Source organism: Schistocerca piceifrons, chromosome 2, assembly GCF_021461385.2.
Source record: "Schistocerca piceifrons isolate TAMUIC-IGC-003096 chromosome 2, iqSchPice1.1, whole genome shotgun sequence".
NCBI lineage: Eukaryota > Metazoa > Arthropoda > Insecta > Orthoptera > Acrididae > Schistocerca > Schistocerca piceifrons.
Genome location: NC_060139.1, coordinates 693,106,375 through 693,131,853, shown reverse-complemented (window position 1 = coordinate 693,131,853; position 25,479 = coordinate 693,106,375). Strand labels below are relative to the sequence as shown.

Here is a 25,479-nt window from a genome sequence, read left to right as displayed (position 1 = left end):
AAAAAAAATTTTTTTAAAGTGACCAGTCAGACACAAAATTCCTGTGATTATTTTAGCTCTCTTCTTGTATTATTTGCATTTTAGTGGAAAGCTTTAGAACATCTGACCATATTTGTGCTGTCTTACAGGTTGTGAGATAAAGTGATTGTGTGGGCGACTGTGGGTGAGTGTAATCTTGTGAATCTTACTCTTCCTTGTCTTATATCATTTTAGACATTTGTTTCTATTTATTTTCGGACACATAACCTCATCATTGAGCACCCAGTGATTGGGTTTGATATGCACAGAGGTACTAATGTAGCCTTCTTGAAGTGGAGGTCTACATCAAGGAAGGTGGCATGTTGGATTGAGGAGTACCAGGCTCAAGCAAGTGGGGAAGAAGGTGTCGGGATTCTGGAGGAATTAAGATCATGTGTCCTCATCCTCAGTCCAGATCTTGAAGTTGTTATAAAAGAATCTGAATCAGGTTTGCAGATTTGAGATTCTTAGTGCTATGAAGAATTTCTCTGGATACTCCATGAATAAGTTGACATAGGATGGCAGTGACATGGTGCCCATTGTTATACCATGGATTTGTTTTTAGGTGATACCTTCAAAGGAGAAGTAATTGTGGGTGTGGAAACAGGTGGTCATGGTGATCAAGAAGGAGGTTGTAGATTTGGAGTCAGTTGTGATTAGGAAAGTTAGTGTTCAATAGTGGGAAGGCCATGGACATTGGGGATGTTAGTGTAGATGGATGTGCCACATATAGTGATGAACAGGGTGCCAAATAGTAAAGGAACAGGAACTTTAAAGAGTCAAAAGAGGAAATAGTTAGTGTCTTTTATATAGGAGGAAAGGTTATAGATATAGGGAGAAAAAGTTGAAAGTGTTCGTCCACAAGGCCAGAGATCCTCTCTTTGGCAGCACAGTCATGAGGTTGAGAAGGAAGATGGACTCAGGAAAGAGGTTCTGGGATGGACCTGGGGGATATGAGGACGGGCTGGACATCCTACTGGATTTCTGGAGGGGGGGGGGGGGGGTCATTGTGGCATGCATTCTCTGTGTGGTTCACAACCATAGTGGTGGAGCCTTGTGAAGTAGTCAAAATACCAAAATTTTCTTTATGATGTCTATGCAAAATGTTCGATAATTAAAACTATATATAGTTTTTACAACACCATTGTGTATTCTGAAAATATTATACCTGTAAGTTAAGTTTCTCCAAAACTGCTTCCATAATTCATTAGTGAATGGAAACATGCAGAATAAATTAGTTTCTTCATTTTTAAATGACGTCTATAGCAGTAATGTGTGTACTGTGAGCAACCGAAGTGAGGCATTTAATAAATTCTAGACAGTAGGTTTCCTTTGTGTTCTATCTGTTATCCTAAAAATTTTATGCTTTGTATTTCTTGTATTTTGTTGTTTGACAAAACTATATTTATAGTATATGGAGTTCAAAGAGTAGTACTGAACTGTATATACTGAGTCTTGGTAAAATTCAATGATATTCCATCTGCCTTTAAGCATCTGTTGATGTTTTCAAATATTTTATTAGCTGCCATTTCAGTAAGGAGACTGATACTAATTATTATTCCTACACTTCTATCATCTACAAACAGCACAACATTTGCATCTTCTGAACTGCAAACAGAAGATCACTTATGCTTATAAAAACAACAAAGGACCCAATGTAGAACTTTGTGGAACACCAGGTCTGATTGCTTCAGTTCCAAGTATCTGTTGTTATGTGATCAACATGAAACTCATAGATTTTGCTTTGTGTCATTCACTCCAGACGAAAATCACAAACCTGCTGTGTCTACTGTTTCATAATATTTTAACTTTTTGATGAGGATTTCATTGTTCATACTATAAAAAGCATGAGCTAGGTCACAAGGTATTCAAAATAGTAGTAATATCTGGTTTATTGATTCTAATGTATCTTCTGTTAAGATAAATGTAGTCTATATAGTTCACAGCCCTTTTTGACATCTGAGCAGATCGTTATCAAATATGTTTTCATATATTAAGTGCTAGGTGATTATAATTAAAGTGCAGCTATTCACAGAGGTCCAGTGAGTGCATTAATTATCCTATGGTAGTGAAATGTTGTAGGTATGCTACTGCATTAATTAAGAACTGATTTATGATGGGAAAAAAGTTAGTTCCAATTTTGGCCACTAGGTGCATTTCTGCCACTGTACAGCATCTCATCAACTTTTTTAGTGATTATTTTTAACAGATTGTCTAAGTGGCGGTTAGTAATAAAATCAATATTATGCCTTTCTCACTTGTTTGACCTTTTCTGCCCATGACCTGTTCCTAATCCATTACATATGGAAACATTTGTATGTCTTTCGTGCATTTACAGTGTCACACTTGCACCTGGTGGCCAAAATTGAAATTAATTTTCTCCAGCCTAAATCTGCTACGCATTAATGTATTAGAATATCTACCAAGTTTTTCGACTGTATGATAATTACAGCAGACACTTGACCCCTCTGAGTAGCTGCACTTTAATTATAAATGCCCGGTATTTATAAAGTCCATTGTATTTAATCTTCTCTAATTGTTTGAAAATACTGTGGGATGGGTTGGTATTTTTTAACTGATGTTTTATCTCCTTTTGAGTGAAGTGTCTTGGCAATAACATATTTGTCTGTCTGGAAAAGTGCAGCTGTGAAGAGGTTCATTACATAAGTAACAGAATATACACGGTTTTTCTTTCCTACTTCCTACATTTCAAAGGCCGAGGAAAAAAACTACAGTAAATATGACTGTGAAATTGCATACATGCTAGAGCATCTGAAAAAATTTATATTCCCACATCAGATACGTCAACTTATTCTTGTCAGCTGCAGCATGATCACATAAAAGAAAATGGCAATTCCACAACAGCACGCACAAACAGTAGAGTGGTTTACAGAAACAAAATTGCCGCTTACTGGACAAAAAATGTATCATAGGTTATACGAATGTGATTCACCTGATCTGAAAACAATTAAGGAATTCTATCATAGGTTTCTTTCAAGTAGAAGTATTGTGTAACATTCTGGTGGCACATGTCATAGTGTTTCAGAAGACTCAATGGAAGACATAGGACAAGTAATCAGGGGAAAAGTTACATTATTATTTGGGATTAATTGCGCATCTGCATTGAGAGGATCATTGGTCTTCTTGCGTATGAGTATCAGTGATCACTGCAAGGAGTGAAGGTAATGGGTAAGGGCACTATGTTAGTAGTGTGTGTATAAATTGGGAATTTGTGTCAGTCAGGGACCATGTCCGGATAGCTGAGGCGGTCACAGTGACCACTCGTGAGAAACAGAAATATCTGCATTTGAGTCTCGGTCTAGCACAAATTTACAACTTTCCCCATTGATTTAATTCAATGTCCACTAGCAGCTAATGTCATTATTAATTGTCATATAAAGGCTGCAGGATCAAAGATGGTGTCTGTGTGGACATGTCCAATCGTTGATGTGATTGTGACAGTGACATAGGATTTGTTACAAAGAACATGGCAAGAAGTTGAATACAGACTTGATATTCTTCATGCTACAAATGATTTACATGTAGAGATGTACTGATGACTGGTAAATTAACTCTTTGAGATGCTCTAGCATATGGTGCAAATTCATTATCATATACTCTGTAGTTTTTTTCCTGGGCCTTGTGTTACAAAGTTCAGCTGAATAACAGTTCATTATTTATTTTATGATATCATCATAATGCTCTGAAGAGATTTGATGGTACTGAAAACTTCTTTTAGAGCTTTTTTTATATATATAAATCCAGACACAGATCACATAAAATTTATTAAGCAGGTAATTAATTTTGGTCAGCTATGACCGTCTTCAGACCTAAAAAAGGTAGCTTGATGTACATTGTCTCCAAATTACATAAAGTACGGAATCAGAAATCATTATTATGAAACATGACAGAATTTCCATACCTAAGTGAATCCAGTATATTACATAATTTGTGTCATTGTGTATATAGATGGTACAATCACATTAATCAAGCATACAAGCTTCACTGTAAGATCTAAAATTTTCTGAGTACCATGGATACTTTTAGAGATGCAGGATGAAGCAGAATTTTATCATATTTGTTTTTGGAGTCTTTTCATAGAAACAGTAATCTGTCTGCTAAGGAAAATTTCAGATAATCATCTTGAGATGGAATTCACTCACATGTTCATGTTTGGTTACAAATAAATTCGTTTTTGAATAGATTCTGCCTTGAGCACACACAGTTATTCTTTTTTTGCCCAGGCTTGTTTTGCTGAAATTACAGCAACTTCAGTATTTTTTTATTTGTGTCTGTATTGATATTCTGTATGTACAGATAGTAGAAAGCAAATTTTCCATTTTCCTTTTGTTGAAGACTGACAACTTTCAACTATAGTCATATTAAATTTTATTTTCCAATTAAGGAAAAAGACACAACTGGGTTTAAGTACAACAGCCCAGTCGTCAGGTGCATCTGAAAAATAGAACTAAAGTGACTATAAATTTTATCAAACTCTAAGAAACCAATACAGCTTGTAGCTACACTCTAAAGAAGATGCAACAGTAGAGACCGAATACCCATACAAGTCAATTAAAGGAAGTGATATAGTGATTCTCTGGTACATGGTATGTAAGCAGAAAATTCGCCGTATGTACTTTTGGCTGCATAGAAAATCTCTTGACCTCTTGATAGACGTAGGTAAGACACAATAGATCCCCATATATCAAATAACATAACCATCCACATGAAAAGAAATTTTAAACTAATAACAGCCGAACAACCCATAAAATCAATACAAACTTAATATGCTCTTGGGGCTTTTCACTAACAAGTGTCTGCATAAAGCAAAGGAACCAGGCTTTTGCACACTTAAACCAGAGAAAGAGACAATAGAAAGTTTCTGCATCTACAGGTGCAGTGTATATATATGATATGTTCTCTTTATGTAAAGATTCTGAATAACCAATACCACATACATACACAAAGAGTATCATACCAAACACACATAAACATTAAAAGGCCATGTAAGTGAATACTCCGTGGGTGCCATCTCATGGTTGAGCTCGAACCCAGTGGTTCTCAAACTTTTATGGTGATGGAACACTTTTAAAATGCTAAATACACTCCTGGAAATTGAAATAAGAACACCGTGAATTCATTGTCCCAGGAAGGGGAAACTTTATTGACACATTCCTGGGGTCAGATACATCACATGATCACACTGACAGAACCACAGGCACATAGACACAGGCAACAGAGCATGCACAATGTCGGCACTAGTACAGTGTATATCCACCTTTCGCAGCAATGCAGGCTGCTATTCTCCCATGGAGACGATCATAGAGATGCTGGATGTAGTCCTGTGGAACGGCTTGCCATGCCATTTCCGCCTGGCGCCTCAGTTGGACCAGTGTTCGTGCTGGACGTGCAAACCGCGTGAGACGACGCTTCATCGAGTCCCAAACATGCTCAATGGGGGACAGATCCGGAGATCTTGCTGGCCAGGGTAGTTGACTTACACCTTCTAGAGCACGTTGGGTGGCACGGGATACATGCGGACGTGCATTGTCCTGTTGGAACAGCAAGTTCCCTTGCCGGTCTAGGAATGGTAGAACGATGGGTTCGATGACGGTTTGGATGTACCGTGCACTATTCAGTGTCCCCTCGACGGTCACCAGTGGTGTACGGCCAGTGTAGGAGATCGCTCCCCACACCATGATGCCGGGTGTTGGCCCTGTGTGCCTCGGTCGTATGCAGTCCTGATTGTGGCGCTCACCTGCACGGCGCCAAACGCGCATACGACCATCATTGGCACCAAGGCAGAAGCGACTCTCATCGCTGAAGACGACACGTCTCCATTCGTCCCTCCATTCACGCCTGTCGCGACACCACTGGAGGCGGGCTGCACGATGTTGGGGCGTGAGCGGAAGACGGCCTAACGGTGTGCGGGACCGTAGCCCAGCTTCATGGAGACGGTTGCGAATGGCCCTCGCCGATACCCCAGGAGTAACAGTGTCCCTAATTTGCTGGGAAGTGGCGGTGCGGTCCCCTACGGCACTGCGTAGGATCCTACAGTCTTGGCGTGCATCCGTGCGTCGCTGCGGTCCGGTACCAGGTCGACGGGCACGTGCACCTTCCACCGACCACTGGCGACAACATCGATGTACTGTGGAGACCTCACGCCCCACGTGTTGAGCAATTTGGCGGTACGTCCACCCGGCCTCCCGCATGCCCACTATACGCCCTCGCTCAAAGTCCGTCAACTGCACATACGGTTCACGTCCACGCTGTCGCGGCATGCTACCAGTGTTAAAGACTGCGATGGAGCTCCGTATGCCACGGCAAACTGGCTGACACTGACGGCGGCGGTGCACAAATGCTGCGCAGCTAGCGCCATTCGACGGCCAACACCGCGGTTCCTGGTGTGTCCGCTGTGCCGTGCGTGTGATCATTGCTTGTACAGCCCTCTCGCAGTGTCCGGAGCAAGTATGGTGGGTCTGACACACCGGTGTCAATGTGTTCTTTTTTCCATTTCCAGGAGTGTATTTAATGGAGCCCTAAAATAAGCAAAACTTGGTTTTATATTCATTCTTTAATTATAATCATTTAATGAAAATCTTATGAAAATAGGTACTGACTTCTGCAACAGTATACAAAATAACCACAATAATACAGTATACGAAATAATTCTGTATTGATGCCACCGTAATTGATAAAATTGATCCATTTAATGGGAGGTATGAAGTTGCTTTTTTATTTTTGATCAGCTGTTTAATGTAAGGCTAGATGTGCCCATCTGCACACATAGCCTCTGGAGCTCATGCCTGCAAAACATGCCTGATGTGCAGGGCATTGTAGATCTCAGGTGTTACCAACCCTTCTCATCCCACTGCTGTGGGAGCTTAATGGGTCTTACCCCCAACAATACTTCCACTAGACAATAAGAAGTAAGTGTGCCAAATTTGGTTGAAATCACTCCTGTAGTTTAGGAGAAAAGGTGAAACAAATATGCATACATACATCTGTTTTTATGTATGTATGTAATAGATACATACTATGTATGTTCATCAAAATATCATTTCAGTGTTGTATTGTTATTTATTAGTGTAAGTATCATTGTAACTGTATCATAAATTTTTGACATGTTTTCTGTACATTATCATTACACAGTTCCAGTCTCCCAGGTACTATTTACAAGAGTCTTCCCCTTACTCCTGTCCATGTATAATCCTTTATAAAGAATATCATTCATTTCCTTCCTCTGTCAGCAAGGTCATCCTTGAACATGTCCATCCAATGGATTCTGGGTCTTCCTGCAGGATGTTTTCTATGCACTTCTCTTTCCAAATTTATTTGGGTTGTTCTTATAGGCTCCAACCTTATTATGTGTCAATACCACCATGGTGTGTTTGTGCTGATTCACTCTAAAAGAGATGTCTCGGATCTTGCTTTGTTTCTCACCTCCTCACTCCTTAACTTACCAACCTTGGTCTTCTGGATGTTGGGTCTAAGGAATTTTATTTCTGAGGCCTGGAGACTTGATGAAACTCTCTTCCTGAGACTGCACGCTTTGAGACCTTAGGTCAGTGTTGCTGCAAATTAGTAGTCAAACATAACTAATTTTGCTTTTTCTGGAACCATGTTGTCACATTCCAGGGTTTTCACTTGTTCGTAGAATTCAGCGCCTTTTTGCACTCTGATGGTGATCTCCTGTCTGACAGAATTACCTCTGGTGACTATACTTTTGAGGTATGGAAAGCTTTCTACATATTCTGGGTGGCGATCTTCTAGTTTTACACTTGCTGGGTGCCCCTCTCTGTTGACTGCCACCACCACTGTCTTCATCTAACTGATGTGGATGTTGTATTCTTAGTACTGGGATCTCTGGAGCTAGGCAGACGTGCATATATGAAGCTCTCGCTGAGTTAAGTGATTAATATTGAAACAAGAGCTAATTTAGTTAATATTACATTTTAGACTAGTGTATATACGTCATCTCTAGGCTATCTATTGAAGGTTTCACTTTTCTGACCATATTTAGATTGAAAAGGAAGTATTTCATAAAAGACTGGTAGTCGCTAGTTTTGTTTACGTTTTTTGGACGTAAATTTTGCTCGAGTGTAGATTTTCATTTTTGACTAGAGTTATCACTTCAAAGTCAAATTAATTTGTGTAGGTCATACAACTTATTCTCTGCTTTTGTGTTAAGTTTGTCTATCAAATAATGTGTGACAAATGTAGTGGTTTCCGCAGAAATTTGGAAAGAGGGGGTGTTCTGTGTAGACTGTAAATTATGGTTTGATTGGGGCGAATGTAGCGGCGAGGAAATGAGGGTAGAAAATGAATCTCTTCCATGGCAGTGTAGGTTATGTAGAAAGGACAGAAAAATCGGTGAACAGGAGGCAAAAATTTGTGTCCTTCAGGCTGAATTAGAAAATGCGAACTTGGAATTATGTAGGTCAAGGGAGGAAAAAGAGAGTGGGAACTGGGGAAAGGTAGCAGGCAAAGGGCTAAATAGGGAAACACTTGAAAAAACTCCAGAAATTCAATTAGTAAATCAGTTTGGGTTGCTATCTGAAGTTGAGGAAGGGCCTCATCCAGATGTAGTTGAAAGTAGGTTGAAGCAGAATATTAGCTTAAAGAAAAAAGACAAGTTGGGATCAAAACAGAATAGGAAAAAAAGAATTCTGCTTATAGGCAGCAGTCATGGGTGGGGTGTGGGCCAGCAGCTTCAGGAGAAATTAGGTGCAGGGTACCAGGTCACAAGTTTTGTGAAACCAAGTGCTAGCCTTAGCCAGCTGACAGAAAGCTTGGTCAGCTATGCAGTGATTTTGAGAAGGAAGATCACGTAATTATAGTTTGAGGGAGCAGGAAACAGCATGGCTATGAATCCAAGCTACAGTATTAGGAGTGATCTGGATAAAATAGGAGCAGAAACTGAGCACACAAATGTGGGGTTTGTGGAGGTCTTTCTGCCCCATGATGGGTAAACACTGCTGTAAAGCATGTTAACACTGAGCTGAACAGGATTCTCCAGACACCAGCAAAATCTCACATAAGTGTTGTTCCAGTAAATGCTATTTGTAGGTGGGGATACATTATACATGGCCTGCACCTGAATAGGATGGGGAAAAGTAAGTTAGCTTCTCTATTAGCAGAAACTGTAAGGGGGTCCACAGTCACACAAGTGGTGATCCCTGTGGTTAATGGGTCCAGGCAGACAGATTTTTTAGGTTAAAGCCGATGTCCATACAGATGACAATCAAGATAAATAGAATAAAAGAAACTTCACATAAAAAGGGGTAAAGCTAAGGGCAGTATCAACTTACTTCATCAAAACATCAGGGAATAAAAAATTAAGTAGATGAGCTATTAGTGTGTTTAGATGATCTCAAAAATAAGAATGAGATTGATATACTCTGTCTGTCTGAACACTATGTAACTGTGGGCATGGATAGTGTCAGTATAAGTGGGTATAATTTAGCATATTACACTTGTAGATCTAGGATGGATGAAGGTGTAGTTGCCATTTTCATAAAACAAGGGTATAAAAGCAAAACTGTAAAAGTAAGCAAATTTTGTGTTGATCAGCACTTCGAGGTTTGTGCATGTGAACTTCAGCTAGATAATGTAGTATTGATATTAGCAACAGTGTACAGGTCCCCATTAGGAGACTGGGAGCTATTCATAAAAAAGTTTGACTCCCTATTATGCTGTCTGACAGACAAAAAGAAGAAGTTATTAATCTGTGGTGATTTCAATGTAAACTTTCTAAATAATTCTGAGAGGAAAAGTGAACTAGAAGTGTTATTAACAACATATAACTTTGAATCAGTGATCAATTTCCCTACATGTATAACTCAAGACAATAGCACACTAATAGATAATGTATTTGTACAGAAAGAGGATGTAAAACAAACACATGCTTTCCCTGTGGCAAATGGATTGTCAGACCATGATGCACAACTGATTAACTTACAAAACCTAACAGGGTGTACAGCTCGGAAATCATTAAGTAAAAGTGTAAGGTTGCTCAACGTGGTATCTATAGAGCACTTCAAAGAAAGCTTAAGAAATGTTAATTGGGGAGATGTATATAATGAGCCAAATGCTAATGATAAATGCAACCTATTTCTTGATAAATTTATATCCCTTTTTGAATATTGTTTTCCAAAGAAAATGACTAAATGTAACACCACGCAGTTTTCAAAGGAACCTTGGATTACTACAGGTATTAAAGTGTCTTCAGAAAGAAAAAGAAAAGTTTATGAGACAGCAAGAACTAGTAAAGATTCAGAAGTAGTTTTACACTATAAAAATTATTGTAACATACTGAGAAAAGTTGGAAGGAAATCTAGAAATATGTATGTTAGAGAAGAAATTAACAACTCTGGCAATAAAATAAAATCAGTATGGAATGTTGTTAGAAGGGAGACAGTAAAAGTAACCACTGGGGTAGGTAGTATTACTATTAAGGAGAATGAGACCATACTAACCAACAGTACACAAGTAGCTAATGTGTTTAACAGCCATTTCCTAAGTGTAGGAGAAAAAATTGGTGAGAGCAGTTCAAAAGAAAAAGCCAGGCAGTACATGGAAGAGTCTGTTTTGAAAAAAAAATTAGATTAAGTTTCACCTAACAATCTCTTGTGAAATAAGTAAAGTTATTAAATCTTTGAAAAATAAATGTTCTGTTGGTGTAGATGACATCTCTAATAAGATATTAAAACAATGTGGAGCAATTACAGCTGTTGTTTCGAGTCACATATGTAATGCGTCATTAACTCAAGGTATTTTCCCAGACAGGTTAAAATATGCCATTGTCAGGCCGCTCTACAAAAAGGGGGACACCACAGATGTCAGTAATTATCAGCCAGTATCCTTGGTTACAGCATTTTCAAAACTCTTCGAGAAAGTAATGTACTCAAGAGTGGTTAGCCATCTCAACAGTAATGGGATACTTAGTAAATCACAGTTTGGATTTCAAAAATGCTGTTCCACTGAGACAGCAATATACAATTTCACTGTCCACGTAATAGAGTCTTTAAATAGTAAAATGTCACCAATAAGAATTTTCTGTGACTTGTCCAAAGCATTTGATTGTGTGAACCGTTGTGAACATTATGTTACAGAAATTACAGTTCTATGGTATAAATGGAATAGCATATGAGTGGTTTAAGTCGTACCTACAGAAGAGGAAGCAAAAAGTTTCCTTATATGTGTCAAGTGATTTAAATAAGTTTGCCACTTCATGTAACTGGGGTGAAATTACATTGGGTGTTCCACAGGGTTCAATCATGGGTCCCCTTCTGTTCTTGATATATGTGAACGACGTCCCTTCCTATCTGAAACAGGAAGCTGAACTGACACTGTTTGCTGATGATACAAGCATAATTATTAATCTGGTAAAAGAAACTCCAATTGAAAATGATACAAATAAGGTCTTTGGAAAAGTCATTAATTGGTTTTCTGCAAATGGGCTTGCTCTAAACTTTGAAAAACACAGTACATCCAATTTTCTGCTGCAAAAAGTACAATTCCTTCAATAAATATAACACATCAACAGAAGTCAGTAGACAGGGTAGAGCATACTAAGTTTTTGGGTGTACACATAGATGAGAATCTTAATTGGAAAATTCATGTTTTGGATCTTCTAAAGTGACTAGGTTCAGCAACTTTTGCAATCAGAATAATTGCCAATTTTGAGGATATAGGAATTAGTAAGCTAACATACTTTGCATACTTTCCCTCTCTGATGTGATACGGAATAATATTTTGGGGTAACTCAATGTTTAGACAAAAAATATTCACTGCTCAAAAGAAAGTGGTTAGAATAATGTGTGGGGTTAATAGTCACACATCTTGTAGGCATCTTTTTAAAAGATTGGGAATTCTTACAACAGCCTCACAGTATATTTACTCACTAATGAAATTTGTTCTCAACAACATGGACCAGTTTAAAAACAACAGTGACATTCATGATTATAATACCAGAAAAAAGAAAGACTTACACTATCCTTTAGTCAACCTATCTTTGGCACAGAAAGGGGTAAAATATGCTGCTACAAAAATTTTCGACAAATTACCAGATGAAATAAAATGTCTGACAGACAGCAGTAATAGTTTCAAAAATAAATTGAAATCATATCTCCTTGACAACTCCTTCTAAACCGTAGATGAATTCTTGAATAGGAATAAATAAATCTGTAAATATAGTATATGCATTTTGTGCCATTTAAGGTAATGGGGTAAATAATAGAAATATTAATCCTTAACTCTGTATTGTAATATATATATATATATATATATATATATATATATATATATATAAAAAACAAAGATGATGTGACTTACCAAATGAAAGTGCTGGCAGGTCGACAGACACACAAACAAACACACAAAATTCAAGCTTTCGCAACAAACTGTTGCCTCATCAGGAAAGAGGGAAGGAGAGGGAAAGACAAAAGGATGTGGGTTTTAAGGGAGAGGGTAAGGAGTCATTCCAATCCCGGGAGCGGAAAGACTTACCTTAGGGGGAAAAAAGGACGGGTATACACTCGCACACGCACACACACATATCCATCCACACATATACAGACACAAGTAGACATAATTGAAGACAAAGAGTTTGGGCAGAGATGTCAGTCGAGGCAGAAGTGCAAAGGCAAAGATGTTGTTGAATGACAGGTAGGGTATGAGTGGCAGCAACTTGAAATTAGCGGAGATTGAGGCCTGGTGGATAACGGGAAGAGAGGATATATTGAAGAGCAAGTTCCCATCTCCGGAGTTCGGATAGGTTGGTGTTAGTGGGAAGTATCCAGATAACCCGGACGGTGTAACACTGTGCCAAGATGTGCTGGCCGTGCACCAAGGCATGTTTAGCCACAGGGTGATCCTCATTACCAACAAACACTGTCTGCCTGTGTCCATTCATGCGAATGGACAGTTTGTTGCTGGTCATTCCCACATAGAATGCGTCACAGTGTAGGCAGGTAAGTTGGTAGATCACGTGGGTGCTTTCACATGTGGCTCTGCCCTTGATTGTGTACACTTCCGGGTTACAGGACTGGAGTAGGTGGTGGTGGGAGGGTGCATGGGACAGGTTTTACACCGGGGGCGGTTACAAGGGTAGGAGCCAGAGGGTAGGGAAGGTGGTTTGGGGATTTCATAGGGATGAACTAAGAGGTTACGAAGGTTAGGTGGACGGCGGAAAGACACTCTTGGTGGAGTGGGGAGGATTTCATGAAGGATGGATCTCATTTCAGGGCAGGATTTGAGGAAGTCGTATCCCTGCTGGAGAGCCACATTCAGAATCTGATCCAGTCCCGGAAAGTATCCTGTCACAAGTGGGGCACTTTTGTGGTTCTTCTGTGGGAGGTTCTGGGTTTGAGAGGATGAGGAAGTGGCTCTGGTTATTTGCTTCTGTACCAGGTCGGGAGGGTAGTTGCAGGATGCGAAAGCTGTTGTCAGGTTGTTGGTGTAATGCTTCAGGGATTCCGGACTGGAGCAGATTCGTTTGCCATGAAGACCTAGGCTGTAGGGAAGGGACTGTTTGATGTGGAATGGGTGGCAGCTGTCGTAATGGAGGTACTGTTGCTTGTTTGTGGGTTTGATGTGGACGGACATGTGAAGCTGGCCATTGGACATGTGGAGGTCAATGTCAAGGAAAGTGGCATGGGATTTGGAGTAGGATAACCCAAATCCCATGCCACTTTCCTTGATGTTGACCTCCACTGTTATATGCATTCTTTGCATTTAGGAACATGATTAAAAGGTTCTTGCCTTGCTTCCAGTATTTTTCATCATCTTGAGGGCACAGAAAATTAGATCCACTATTGAAGTGTTATTTGTGTTATTTCTGAAACCATACTACCCCTCTTCAGTTGTGGTTCTATAACAACAAAAACAGTTATTGACAAAATAATTTAATTGGATAGATAAAAAATCTACTCACCAAGTGGCGGCAGACACAAAAATAAAAGACAGTTGTAATTGGCAAGCTTTCGAAGTCAGTGGCTCCTTTTTCAGACAGATGGGTTGAAGAGGAAAGAAAGTCTTTCCTTGTCATCCTGTGCGATAAGTCTCCCTCGACTCACAGTTCTGGGTAACTTTCCCAAAATCTACCCCTTTTTGTAGACCTCTCCAGTACTTTTCCTTCACCCCTCTTCCTTCCCCTTCAACCTTTCTCCCTAAGAAGGAGCAACTGGCTCCAAAAGCTTGCCAATTACAGCTGTCTTTTATGTGTGTGCTTTGTGAGTAGATTTTTGTCTATCCAATTATGTTGTGGTTCAATGACTATTCTCAATCTTTGCTCTGTGATCTTCTGTAGAATTTTCAACCCATGTGACATCAGTCTTATTCGTCTATAATTAGTGGGCTTCCATCTACTCTCTTTCTTAAGCAGAGGAACTGTAACACCCTTACTCCAGCCTGAAGGCATTTGTTGTCTTTCCACATGGCATTGAGGGTCCTGTGCAATCATTGTAGGGCCTAGATGCCTGCTGGTTTTACCATGCCCACATTCACTTCATAGGCACCTGGAGATTTTCCATTAGACAAACCATACGCATTGCAGATATGTATCATGAGGTGAATAAACCACAATTTACAGCATGCACCACACATTGATTTTAATATTAATGCATTCAAATAACTTAAATAGTTTAGTCCTCAATTTAAGTTAATGACACTGCCGTCATGTATTGAATTCACTGAGTTTAATACAGTGAAGACAAAAATAAAAATGTGTTGAATGTAATGCTAAAATATTATTATTCTTATTTTTTAGGAGTTTATACCACTTCTGATCAATGCAAAAGATGATATTAGAATAACAGATGGCATAATAAGGTAAGTTTGATATTTTTATGATTATTATTTTTTGTGTTAGTGCATTGCCTTGCATACAGAATAAATAAAAAAAATAGTGTTAGAAATGTTACAGACAGAAGGGTTGTGCTTGCTGAGAATAATGAAATTCAAGCAGCTTATCAGCAACAGCAGACAATGTATATTAAATATCTAAACCTCATTATCATAGCTTGTCTTTGGCAACTGAAGGAAAATGGAAGAAAGGACACAGAAAGTTGGAAAAGAAAAGCTGTAAAATATCCAGCTCAAGAGGAACAAAATGATCAAAGCTTCATGTTCATAGATGCACATGTATTATTTCTTCTCCATTAAGAGATATGAGTAGTCTTTGGAACACAGTTATATTGTTGCATGCACTGTAAATTTCTTTGACTTTGGCACATTTCTGGTGCGATTTGTTACTACCTGCTCCTCCATTCCTTACCAGCTGTCTCTCATTACCCCCTGTGCAGTGACAAGAGACTTCTCAAGAGTGCGCCCCTATTAATCTCCTTCTTTGGGGAGACCTTGAAGGCTAATGAGTATTGCTGCATTTCTGTGTTGAGATAACTTGTTTGTCTTCCACATCTCAATAATGGATTACCATTGCATAGCAGGAGTTTTAAAAAATCACCATCCAATACAGATTTCACAGAAGGGGAAAAAATGAAGCACAGTATGTTAGATAGTTCAGAGCCATCCTGGAAATTATGAAAATGTAGTCATTGTCTTCTGTTATTTATCAGTTTTCAGCTCCAACACCACTCCATGATTTATGCCCCCTTTTTAGCACATTATTATACTCTCCAACAGCTCTCTCTCTCTCTCTGCCTAGAAGCACCTTGCTAAAACCTGCAACCAAAAGTGCGCTGATAACACTGTATCACTCACCTGTCATGAAGCCCGATGGTAGTACCACACAATTTGGCAGCTGCCAACCGCAAATGAATAAAAGTCTCCATACATACACTTATTTGCTGGTAGATGTTGAAAGCTGACTCCTAACTGCTTTTTGTAAAGCAAAAAAAAATTGGTCCATTTCTCCTCCAGTACAAAGCCACTTCTCATGACATAGCTGCCCTTTGTGGATTTTGGAGTCCTAGATAACTTCTAGGTTCCATGCTAATCAACTTTTTTGCCTCCAGAAACTCATTAACATCCGCCTCCAGCATCAGTGGTCATTTGAATATTTATACAGCTTAGTGCCCACACCAAAATCATCTAGGCCTAGGGAACAGGTCTGTCACACAGCTCTTCTTTATGAATAACTTTTTTACTGTCACCATTGATTCACAGAGGTTACTTTCATCCAACTTAATTTTTCTTCCTGTAACTGATAAAGTTCTGTTTTTCTCTTTCTATTTGTTTCCCAGAAATTTAGATACTGTTGAGCATGTATTGTTTACCAACACTAAATTGTGCTTCTTATTTCTTAGTTTTTCAGAGTTGTGTTTTGGTGCATCTCACTATCCTTCTCTAAAGTTATTTTCTAGAAAGACATTATGTCTGTCTTTGTATGTAGTTTTCCATTCGGTTTTCCTGATTCCAGTGGAAAAGAAGATCTGTTGTCAGTTGCCTGAGAGACTTGTGAAGTACTGCATGTGTATAAATTGCCCAATGCAGTGCTTAAGACAATGAATAAAATATATGTTAGTGATTTTAAGCTTTGCCAGTATATGTTGATTCTGAAACATATCGGACATTCATCCAGGTATGTTTGTCCAGATGGTGCAATGTGATGGCAATCTGACTTCAGGTGGTCCTAATTGATTATGTCTGCTGGGTGCCATCTTGTATGTATATCCCCTTCCTCCCATTCTCAAGCTCAGACTTGCGATGCCTGGGCACAGGTCCACTGGTCAAGTGGAAGAGGAAGTGGGCAGCTGAGACATCAGTCTTGATTCACAGCCTCTTTGTGGTTGTCAGAATGCTGCTGATGCTGAGGAAGCATGTCTACACCATGGATGTTCCGATGCTGCTGACATGGAGGAGGCACATCGACACGGTGTGATATCAGTTCTTCAGCTGGTATGGCGTGATTGAATCATCCAACAGACTGTCATTGTACAGTCAGTATTCTCAAGGCTAGATCCTAAGCCTTACTGATTGGAAACTGCTGCCTTTATTTATCAACAATGGAAAATTCAGGATGGAATGTAACAGTAGTTGTTACTCACCATATAGCAGAGATGCTGAGTCGCAGGTAGGCACAACAAAAAGACTGTCTGAAAATGAGCTTTCGGCCGACAAGGTGACTCAGTATCACCTTTATTTATCAGTTCATCATACAGCTGGATCTCTACAGATTCATCAATGAATCAGAAGTACATCACATATCTGGCAGTGTTTTTAGGAGATGCTGACCACAGTATGATTTAATAGCTAAATAGATTCGACAGTATCACTAAATACAGTGGTTGGGTTGATATGATGTACCTTACCAACATCTGCTTCATTGGTACAGCCCTTCAGTGATTTAAGAACAGTGAGAAAATGCTCAAGAGCCAATACAATTTCAGGCAGAATTAAGAAGTCATTTGGTGCCAATCAGTGGTAGGTCTACACAGCTAAAGAAGAACTGAAGAACAGAGCTCAACATAGAGAGGGAGATAACACAGTCATCTGTATTGCTAAACATCTGAAACAGTAATCCAGTCCAAATTGCAGGTTGCCTGTCTAGTGGTTTTTAGATACAACAAAAATTTTATTTTTATTATTTCACACAATTATCAATCAAACTTTTAAGTTTACGTTTTTGTCATAATCTAATCATTATGTTAAAAGTTTTACACAATAAATTTTAGTGTTGATTTTTTCATTAGTCAGTGGATGAATAACTTGAAGCTAATGAAATCAGCATAATTAGGGTTTTATATCATTAACCATCAAATATTTGACAGATTAATTCATTTGTAAAGTAATCAGATGTTTGAAGCTGTTTTATATGCAAGACTTTAGTGCTTTAAAGAATCAGGCTTTGGGAAGTAACTGTTATACACAAATTGCTTTGAAGCTATTTATCACAGTGAAGCCGAATATTAAGAAAGCTGATAATGTTTAAGACCTAATGAAGGAGTAGCAGATGACATCTAGCAAGTGCTTCTTATTAAGGATATCACCACAACAGATAGCTTCATAAGTTGATGACAGCAAACTGAGGTAATACTCCAAAGAAGAGTAGACCAGAAAACACTCAACAGACTTCCAATCATATTATTGGTGGCAGTCACAGAAGAGCGGCAGGAATCTTACTTCACTAATATGGCAAATTGGTGGTATTGAATTCAGTTGAATTGAATCAAATTTTATTTGGTCCTGTAGGTTTGCATTGTGTACAGTAAATGTACATGCAATATAGGACCATTTTGCTTACATTCTAATGGCACTGATTGTAAATAACAATATATACAAATCTAATATGATAAATACCTTCAGCACTGTAAAATTTCTTTTCCACTGGATAGTTTTGAGTTTCTTTGGAAAGTTAGTGTTATGCACACTACCCTGCAGGTTTTTAGGCAGACTTCTTAGCAATTTGATACGTGAGTACAGAGGTCCTTTTTCTAGGATTGTAACTGTGGAGTATGTGTAGTATATAATTCTTTCTTTGTGTGTTGTGGTTGTCTACAATAACATTAGTAATCCACTCTGCACTATCTTTTGTGATGGATGTTATTGTTTTGTATTTGTAGTTTATGGAGGTGTAAAAATTAAAGATCCCTAGATTTTTGCAGCAGTTTCTGCATGTTTCAGAAATCTTTCTTCTTAAAATGATCCTGTTTTATATATTTTTTTTCTGTAATGTGAACACTTCATTTCTTGAGTGTTTGTGTTTCCTCACATTGTCACTTCATTGTCAGATGTGGTTAAAAAAATGAATGGTATGCTGTGCACTGAAGCCATACATCTGCATACTGCGATAGCTGCTTCATCATGAATATGTCAGAACTGAGTTCCCTACAGGAAGAGCTAATATCCTGTTTCCATTCCTGGTCATTATCCACAGTAATATCTAAGAATCTGTTGGATTCTACTTGTTCCATTCTTTTGTCCACATGTAAATCCATGTTTACAGCCTTCTCTTTGTTTATGAATGCTGCATACACAGGTTTATAACCAGTTCATTCTTCAAGAGCCCTTGAGCTATGACTATGCAGAAATGCATGCTCTTCTTACAAACTGTTCCACATTTTTATCACTGTTCTGTATTGTCATGTCATCTGCTTTCAATATTTTCTTCTGCTTCTCTTCAACATGTATATCATTAACGAAGAGGTCAAATAGCGAAGGCCCATTGCTGGATTCTGTGGCACTCCATAATTGATGGCTTTGCTTTCTGATTGCTATGAGTTTCCTATTGATAGATACTCTTTCTTGTTGCATAAGGATGATTGTATCCACTCTCCTGGTTTCCCTTAAACACCATAGTTTCCTAATTTTTGTACCAGTATTTCACTGTCAGTGGTGTCAAACGCTTTGGAGACACCCAGAAAAATTGCAGATACAACATCTTTTTTATCTAAGAAGTGTATAATACAGGGTGTACATAAAGTCCAGGAACCCTTTCAATTATTTATTGCACAAAAACAAAACATTGTACAGATATCATACATATGTCATTTAGAAGAGAAACCCTTAAAGTTTTTTTTCATGTATACCACCACAGCATAGTTTGGTAATTTGCCGATAGTCACCGCTAGTCGCAAACATGATGAGTTCAGTGCGGAGTGAACTTTCTGTGTGTTGGAGTTCAACAAAAACAAGTGTGCTACAGCTGTTCAACAGATGTTTAGAACCAAGTATGGTAAGAAGCCACCAACAAGGAAGCCATTTACCACTGGCACAACAAATTTGTTACAGTGGGTTGCTTGTGCCCGGCAAAGAGAAGAGGCCATCCCAGTGTGAGTGAAGTGAATGTTGAACGCGTACGAGAGACATCCATAAGGATTCCAAAGAAATCAGTGCGTCTTGCATCAGGTGAACTCGAAATGGCTCCAATGACAGTGTGGAAAGTCTTGCGACAGAAGCTGTCTATGAAACCAACCAAATTGGAGCTAGTGCAGAAGCTCAATGATGATGACAAAGACAAGCGTTTTGAGTTTTGTTCGGAGTTGCAATAATTGAATGAAGATGGGCATGGCATTGTTGATCGCTTAATTTTTAGTGATGCAGTCACTTTTCACACTAATGGAAAAGTGAACAGGCACAATTGTCGAATTTGGGGTACAAAGCATCCACAGGAATGCATTGAATTTGAGTGTGAGTCCCCAAAGGTAAACGTTTTTTTGTGCCATGTCACGTCGAAAACTGTACGGGCCAATCTTCTTTGTTGAGAGCACTGTCACTGGATACTCCTACTTGGCCTTGTTGCAGCAATGGCTGATGCCTCAAATGCAATTGGCCTCTCCATTCATCTTTCAGCAGGATGGGGCTGCACCCTATTTTCATTGCGAAGTTCGTGGGTACCTGAACACAGAGCTGCCGCATTGATGGATTGGTCCTGCTACAGAAGGGAACAGCTGTTTCATGAAATGGCCTCCCCAATCACCAGATCTCACTCCATGTGAATTTTTTCTGCGGGGACGCATTAAAGATCTGGTGTATGTACCGCCTCTACCACGTGATGTAGCAGAGCTCCGGGAGAGAATACGTGAAGAGACTGCCACATTCAATGATGCCATGCTGGGACAGGTATGGCAAGAATGCGATTACTGTATTGACATCTGACAGGTCACTAATGGTTCGCATATCGAATGTTTGTAAAAATAAAATTCAGAGTTTCTCTTCTAAATGCAATATGTATGACATCTGTACAATGTTTAGTTTTTGTGCAATAAATAATTGAAAGTGTTCCCCGACATTATGTAAACCCTGTATATTTTGCCAGAACTGAAATTGCTGATTGACTAGATACACCCTGTCTGAAAGCATGCTGTGATTGTACAAGAATGTTATGTTTGTCCTGGTAAGTGACTAATCTTTTGTACATAATCATTTCCAAGATTTTGGAGAAACATAATATGAGTGGAACTGACGTGTAGTTTTTGGGATCATCCTTATCCTCTTTCTTGTATGTTGGTACCACTTTGCTTATCTTCAGTTTTTCTGGAAAAATTCCATCTCTGAAAGAGCTGTTTGCTGTGTCCAGCAGTGGTGTGATTATTCACTCACTTACTATCTTTATTATGTGGTTCAGTATTTCATCACTCACCAGCTTATTTCTTGGACTTCAGTTCTGTACAGTTTTCCTCACTTCATCTTCTGTGGCTGGTTATATTTCACTGATAATCCACTGTGTTCAGTCTTGCAGCTTTTCTTGTCTCTTTAAAGGGGAATGCTATACTAAAATAATATTTAATTGTTGTAATAAATACATCATACTCCTTATTTACATTCTGTGCCTGTAAGTTTTCATTCCAGGTTTGTCTACTTAATATTGTTCTAAAGATGTTAATATTTTACTCACCGATGATCCTGATTCATTTGGTTGTTCTTTTTGTTTCTGATAGTATGTCATTGCTTCTGCAGATGGAGATCAGCTGTCCATGATGATGGGAGACTTCTATTTGAACTATATATGACTCATAATTACACCTGTTAATGTTAGTAATGATGTAATCAATAACGGTGGCACATTGAACTGCAGACAGATACAGTGAAAAGACTGTTACACATTGAGCTTTCATCTGTATATTGTTGACATTCCAACCTGGAATTTTCATTGTTTGTTACCAATGACTGTCTGACTTTGAGAGGTCACTCTTCTTAGCAAAATTATTGTTGTCTGCATCTTATACCATATTAACAGTTCTTCGAAACTTTGTCTTGTTTTTGAACCTTTTGCTATGTTGAAGTCTCCATGTGTAACAGTGTTTCTCTTCATATTCATCCTTAGTATGTTAGCAGTTTTTTTTTCAGAACAATGCTAATCTTGCCACCTGGTGATATGTACATAAAACACTGTAAAGTTGTCTTTTACTACATTAGTCATTTCAAAGTTTTTTTTTTTTCTTTCTAGCTGTGGGTAACCTTACACTTTTACTGTTTGCTGTCTTTCGGAGCATTCCTGTTATAATAAATGGAGAAACTTCACCATCTTTATGTTTAGGTCTACAGAAGTAACTGGATAAAATACAGTCCTTTAATGTCAGATTACCTCTGTGAGTTTAAATTAGTCCTTGTACACTGATGCATAATATGCCTGATTATACTTAGGAATACTTCCAGCTATAGCTTACTGTTTCCAATGTGTTGGATAATCTGGTGAAATACTTCTATCTAATTTTTCTTTTGCTGACTTGTACATTGTGGTTTGTATGGTGAGAGCATATTCTGTAATACCTCCTTTTTTGTGTGGTGCCTGTATTTTGCTGTTTCAGCTAGAGCTTCTGGTTTTTCACCCCCTTCAGGCAATATTAGTTTCTCTTGCTTCTAATGATTTTGCAGACATTTCTAAACATTCTGCTTAGTTTTGCAGACCACAATATACTTATTCTTTGATGTCAAATTTATTTTGGAGATATCTTTGTCTCTCACTGACCTTCTTTTTTATGATTCCACTAAATATCATCATCTAGGATCCCACATAGACACTTGCCAAAGGAATCAGTTTTCTTGTGTCTTTAGCAATTTGTTCTTCATATCAACATGTGTAAAGATATCTCTGTAATTATGTTTGGTTTCAGAATTCAGTTGTGCAGTTCTGTGTTTTGCATTTCCCATGTCAGTTGGGAATGGCTTTTTTTTTCTGCAGTGATTGCCAATTATTAGAAACTCATTTTCTTTTCCTTGCATAGACATGTCTTTTCTTTTACTGATTGTCACCACCTTCTGTTTATATTTATACACATGGTTTTGGCTTGCTGTGTTTATCATGACATCATGGATGTGTCATTGCTAGTATGTATACATGTATTTTGTGGTATTGTTGTTTTTCTGTTTGATGGATTTCACACATAGCGGACTGTTTTTTTTTCATATTAATCTATGATATTCTTTCTTTATAGTTAATACTTCAATTTTTAATGCCTCAATGTCATTTTGTAGCAACTTTATAACTTTGTTTTTTGAATCCACTGCACTTACAAGAACAGTCATTTCGTCATGTAGCAGCCATGGCACATCCACAGAAAATCATCACTGATGAATTTTAAGTTTTACTTTTGTGCACTTTTTGTGTAATCATTAGTTGTGCTTGGAACCCAAAACACTCTTTATCACTCACTTTTCACATTTTATATACGAAGAACTGTTTATTTTTGCCTTTTTAGTAAAAGTGAAGTGTCACTACTCTTTTCTAATGATGGCATCTTGAAATGGTACAAAGCCCAGATAAATGGAACTGCATTGAATGTTGAACCCAACTAGGAAGAAGCAATTTTACTAATTCAAAATGATGTTCATTGATCTTTGGCACTGGGTACAATGTGTTATCCTTATAGTGTCATTATTTATTATAGTGCTAATATTTATTAATGTAAAAATAATTGTAATTGTTTTATAAATTTTTGACATGTCTCGTGTACGCAAACCAAATGTATTGCAAATGTACGTCATGAGATGAATAAAACACAATTCAACTGACATCGTCAAGGCAGACTGATATGGTCAAATGGAGTCAGAAACCTTTTTGTCAAGGAGGGTGAACTAGCAGAAAAGTAGAGAAATAAAAAGACTGGGTATGGTGGTGGAATGAGGGCTATGTAGTGCTGGAATGGGAACATGCAAGGGACTGAATGGGTGAGGACAGTGACTAATGAAGGTTGAGGCCAGGAGGGTTATGGGAATGCAGGATGTATTGCAGGAAAAGTTCCCACCTGCACAATTCAGAATATCTGTTGCTGGTTGAAGGATCCATGTGGTACAGTCATTGAAATGAAGGATATTATGTTCGGCAGCGTGTTCAGGGTGATCCACTTGTTTCTTGTCCATAGTTTGTCGGAGGCCATTAATGTGATCAGACAGCTTGTTGGTTGTTATGCCTGCACAGAATACACCACAGTGGTTGCAATGTAGCTTGTAGACCACATAACTGGTTTCACAGTTAGTCCTGCCTTTGATTGGATAGGTGATGTTAGTGACTGAGCTGGAGTAGGGGGTGGTGGGAAGATGTGCGGGACAGGTCTTGCATCTAGGTCTATTACAGGAGTATGAGCCATGAGGTAAGGGATTGGGAGCAGGGGTTGTGTAAGGATGTACGAGTATATTGTGTAGGTTTGGTGGTCGGTGGAATACCACTGTGAGACGGGTCGGAAGGATAGTGGGCAGGACATTTCTTGTTTCAGGGCACAATGAGACTTAATCGAAACCCTGGTGGAGAATGTAATTCAGTTGCCCCAGTCCTGGGTGGTACTCAGTTACGAGGGGAATGCTCCTCAGTGGCCAGACAATAGGACGTTTGGAGCTGGTGGGAGATTGGAAAGATAATGCATGGGAGATTTGTTTTTGTACATGGTTGGGAGGATAATTACAGTCAGTGAAGGCTTCAGTGAGACGGTTCGTCACTGCAGATGCGATGACCATGGGTGGCTAGGCTGTATGGAAGGGACTTCTTGGCATGGAACAGGTGGCAGCTGTTGAAGTGGAGGTATTGCTGGTGTTTAGTAGGTTTGATATACATGGAGGTTCTGATGTAGCCATCTAGGGGTGGAGGTGAACATCTAGAATGGTGGCTTGTTGGGTTGTGTAGGACCAGGTGAAGGAAATGCGGTAGAAGTTGTTGAGGTTCTGGAGGAATGTGGATAGGGTGTCCTCACACTTGATCCAGATCATGAAGATGTCATTAGTGAATCTGAACCAGGTGAGGAGTGTGGGATTCTGGGCGTTGAGAAACTATTCCTCCTGATGGTCGATGAATAGGTTGGCACAGGATTGTGCCATGTGAATGCTCATAGTCATACCTTGGATTTGTTTGTAGGTTAGTAATATGGTTGAGGATATAGTTGGTCATGGTGATTACGAAGGAGGTTGTAAGTTTGGAATCTGTTGGGTGTTGGGAAAGGTAGTGTTAAATAATGGTAAGGCCATGGGCATTAGCGATGTTAGTATAAAGGTAGGTGGCATCAATAGTGATGATGACCATGACACCATGTGGTAAAGGGACAGGAACTGTGGAGAGTTGGTGGACGAAATGGTTGGTATCTTTTATATAGGTGTGTAGGTTCCAGGTAATAGTTGAAGATGTTGGTCTACGAGAGCAGAGATTCTCTCAGTGGGGGCCCTTCCCAGAACCTCTCACTAGAGTCCATCTCTCTACTCACCCCTATCACTCTGTGCACTCCTACCTGCTACATACTTCCTAGAGCCCATAAACCTAACCATGCACGACATCCCATTGTAGCCAGTTACTGTGCCCCTGTACAGTCTAGCCACCTGAGGTCGTCATATCTGCAGTGACAAGCGGTCCCTCTTGCAAAGTACTGAGGATCTCACTGAAGCCTTCACAACCCATAATTATCCTCCCAACCTAGTACAAAAACAAATCTCCTGTGCCTTATCTTTCCAGTTTCCCACCACCTGATAAGGCCCACCATCTGGCCACTGAGGAGCATTCCCCTTGTAACTCAGTACCACCCAGTACTGGAGCAGCTGAATTACATTCGTCAGGGTTTCGACTACCTCTCATTGTGC

General features: G+C 39.0%; 1 protein-coding gene across 2 annotated transcripts in view; it reads left to right on the top strand.

Annotated features, from left to right (window-relative positions):
* The window catches only part of LOC124775108 (protein timeless), a 384,357-nt gene that overhangs the window by 164,936 nt on the left and 193,942 nt on the right, over positions 1-25,479 (top strand). For both annotated transcript variants that reach the window (XM_047249934.1, XM_047249936.1), the window contains one exon: positions 14,789-14,850. In XM_047249934.1, coding sequence (XP_047105890.1) covers positions 14,789-14,850 — 62 coding nt within the window. The remainder of the gene's footprint in view (positions 1-14,788; positions 14,851-25,479) is intronic.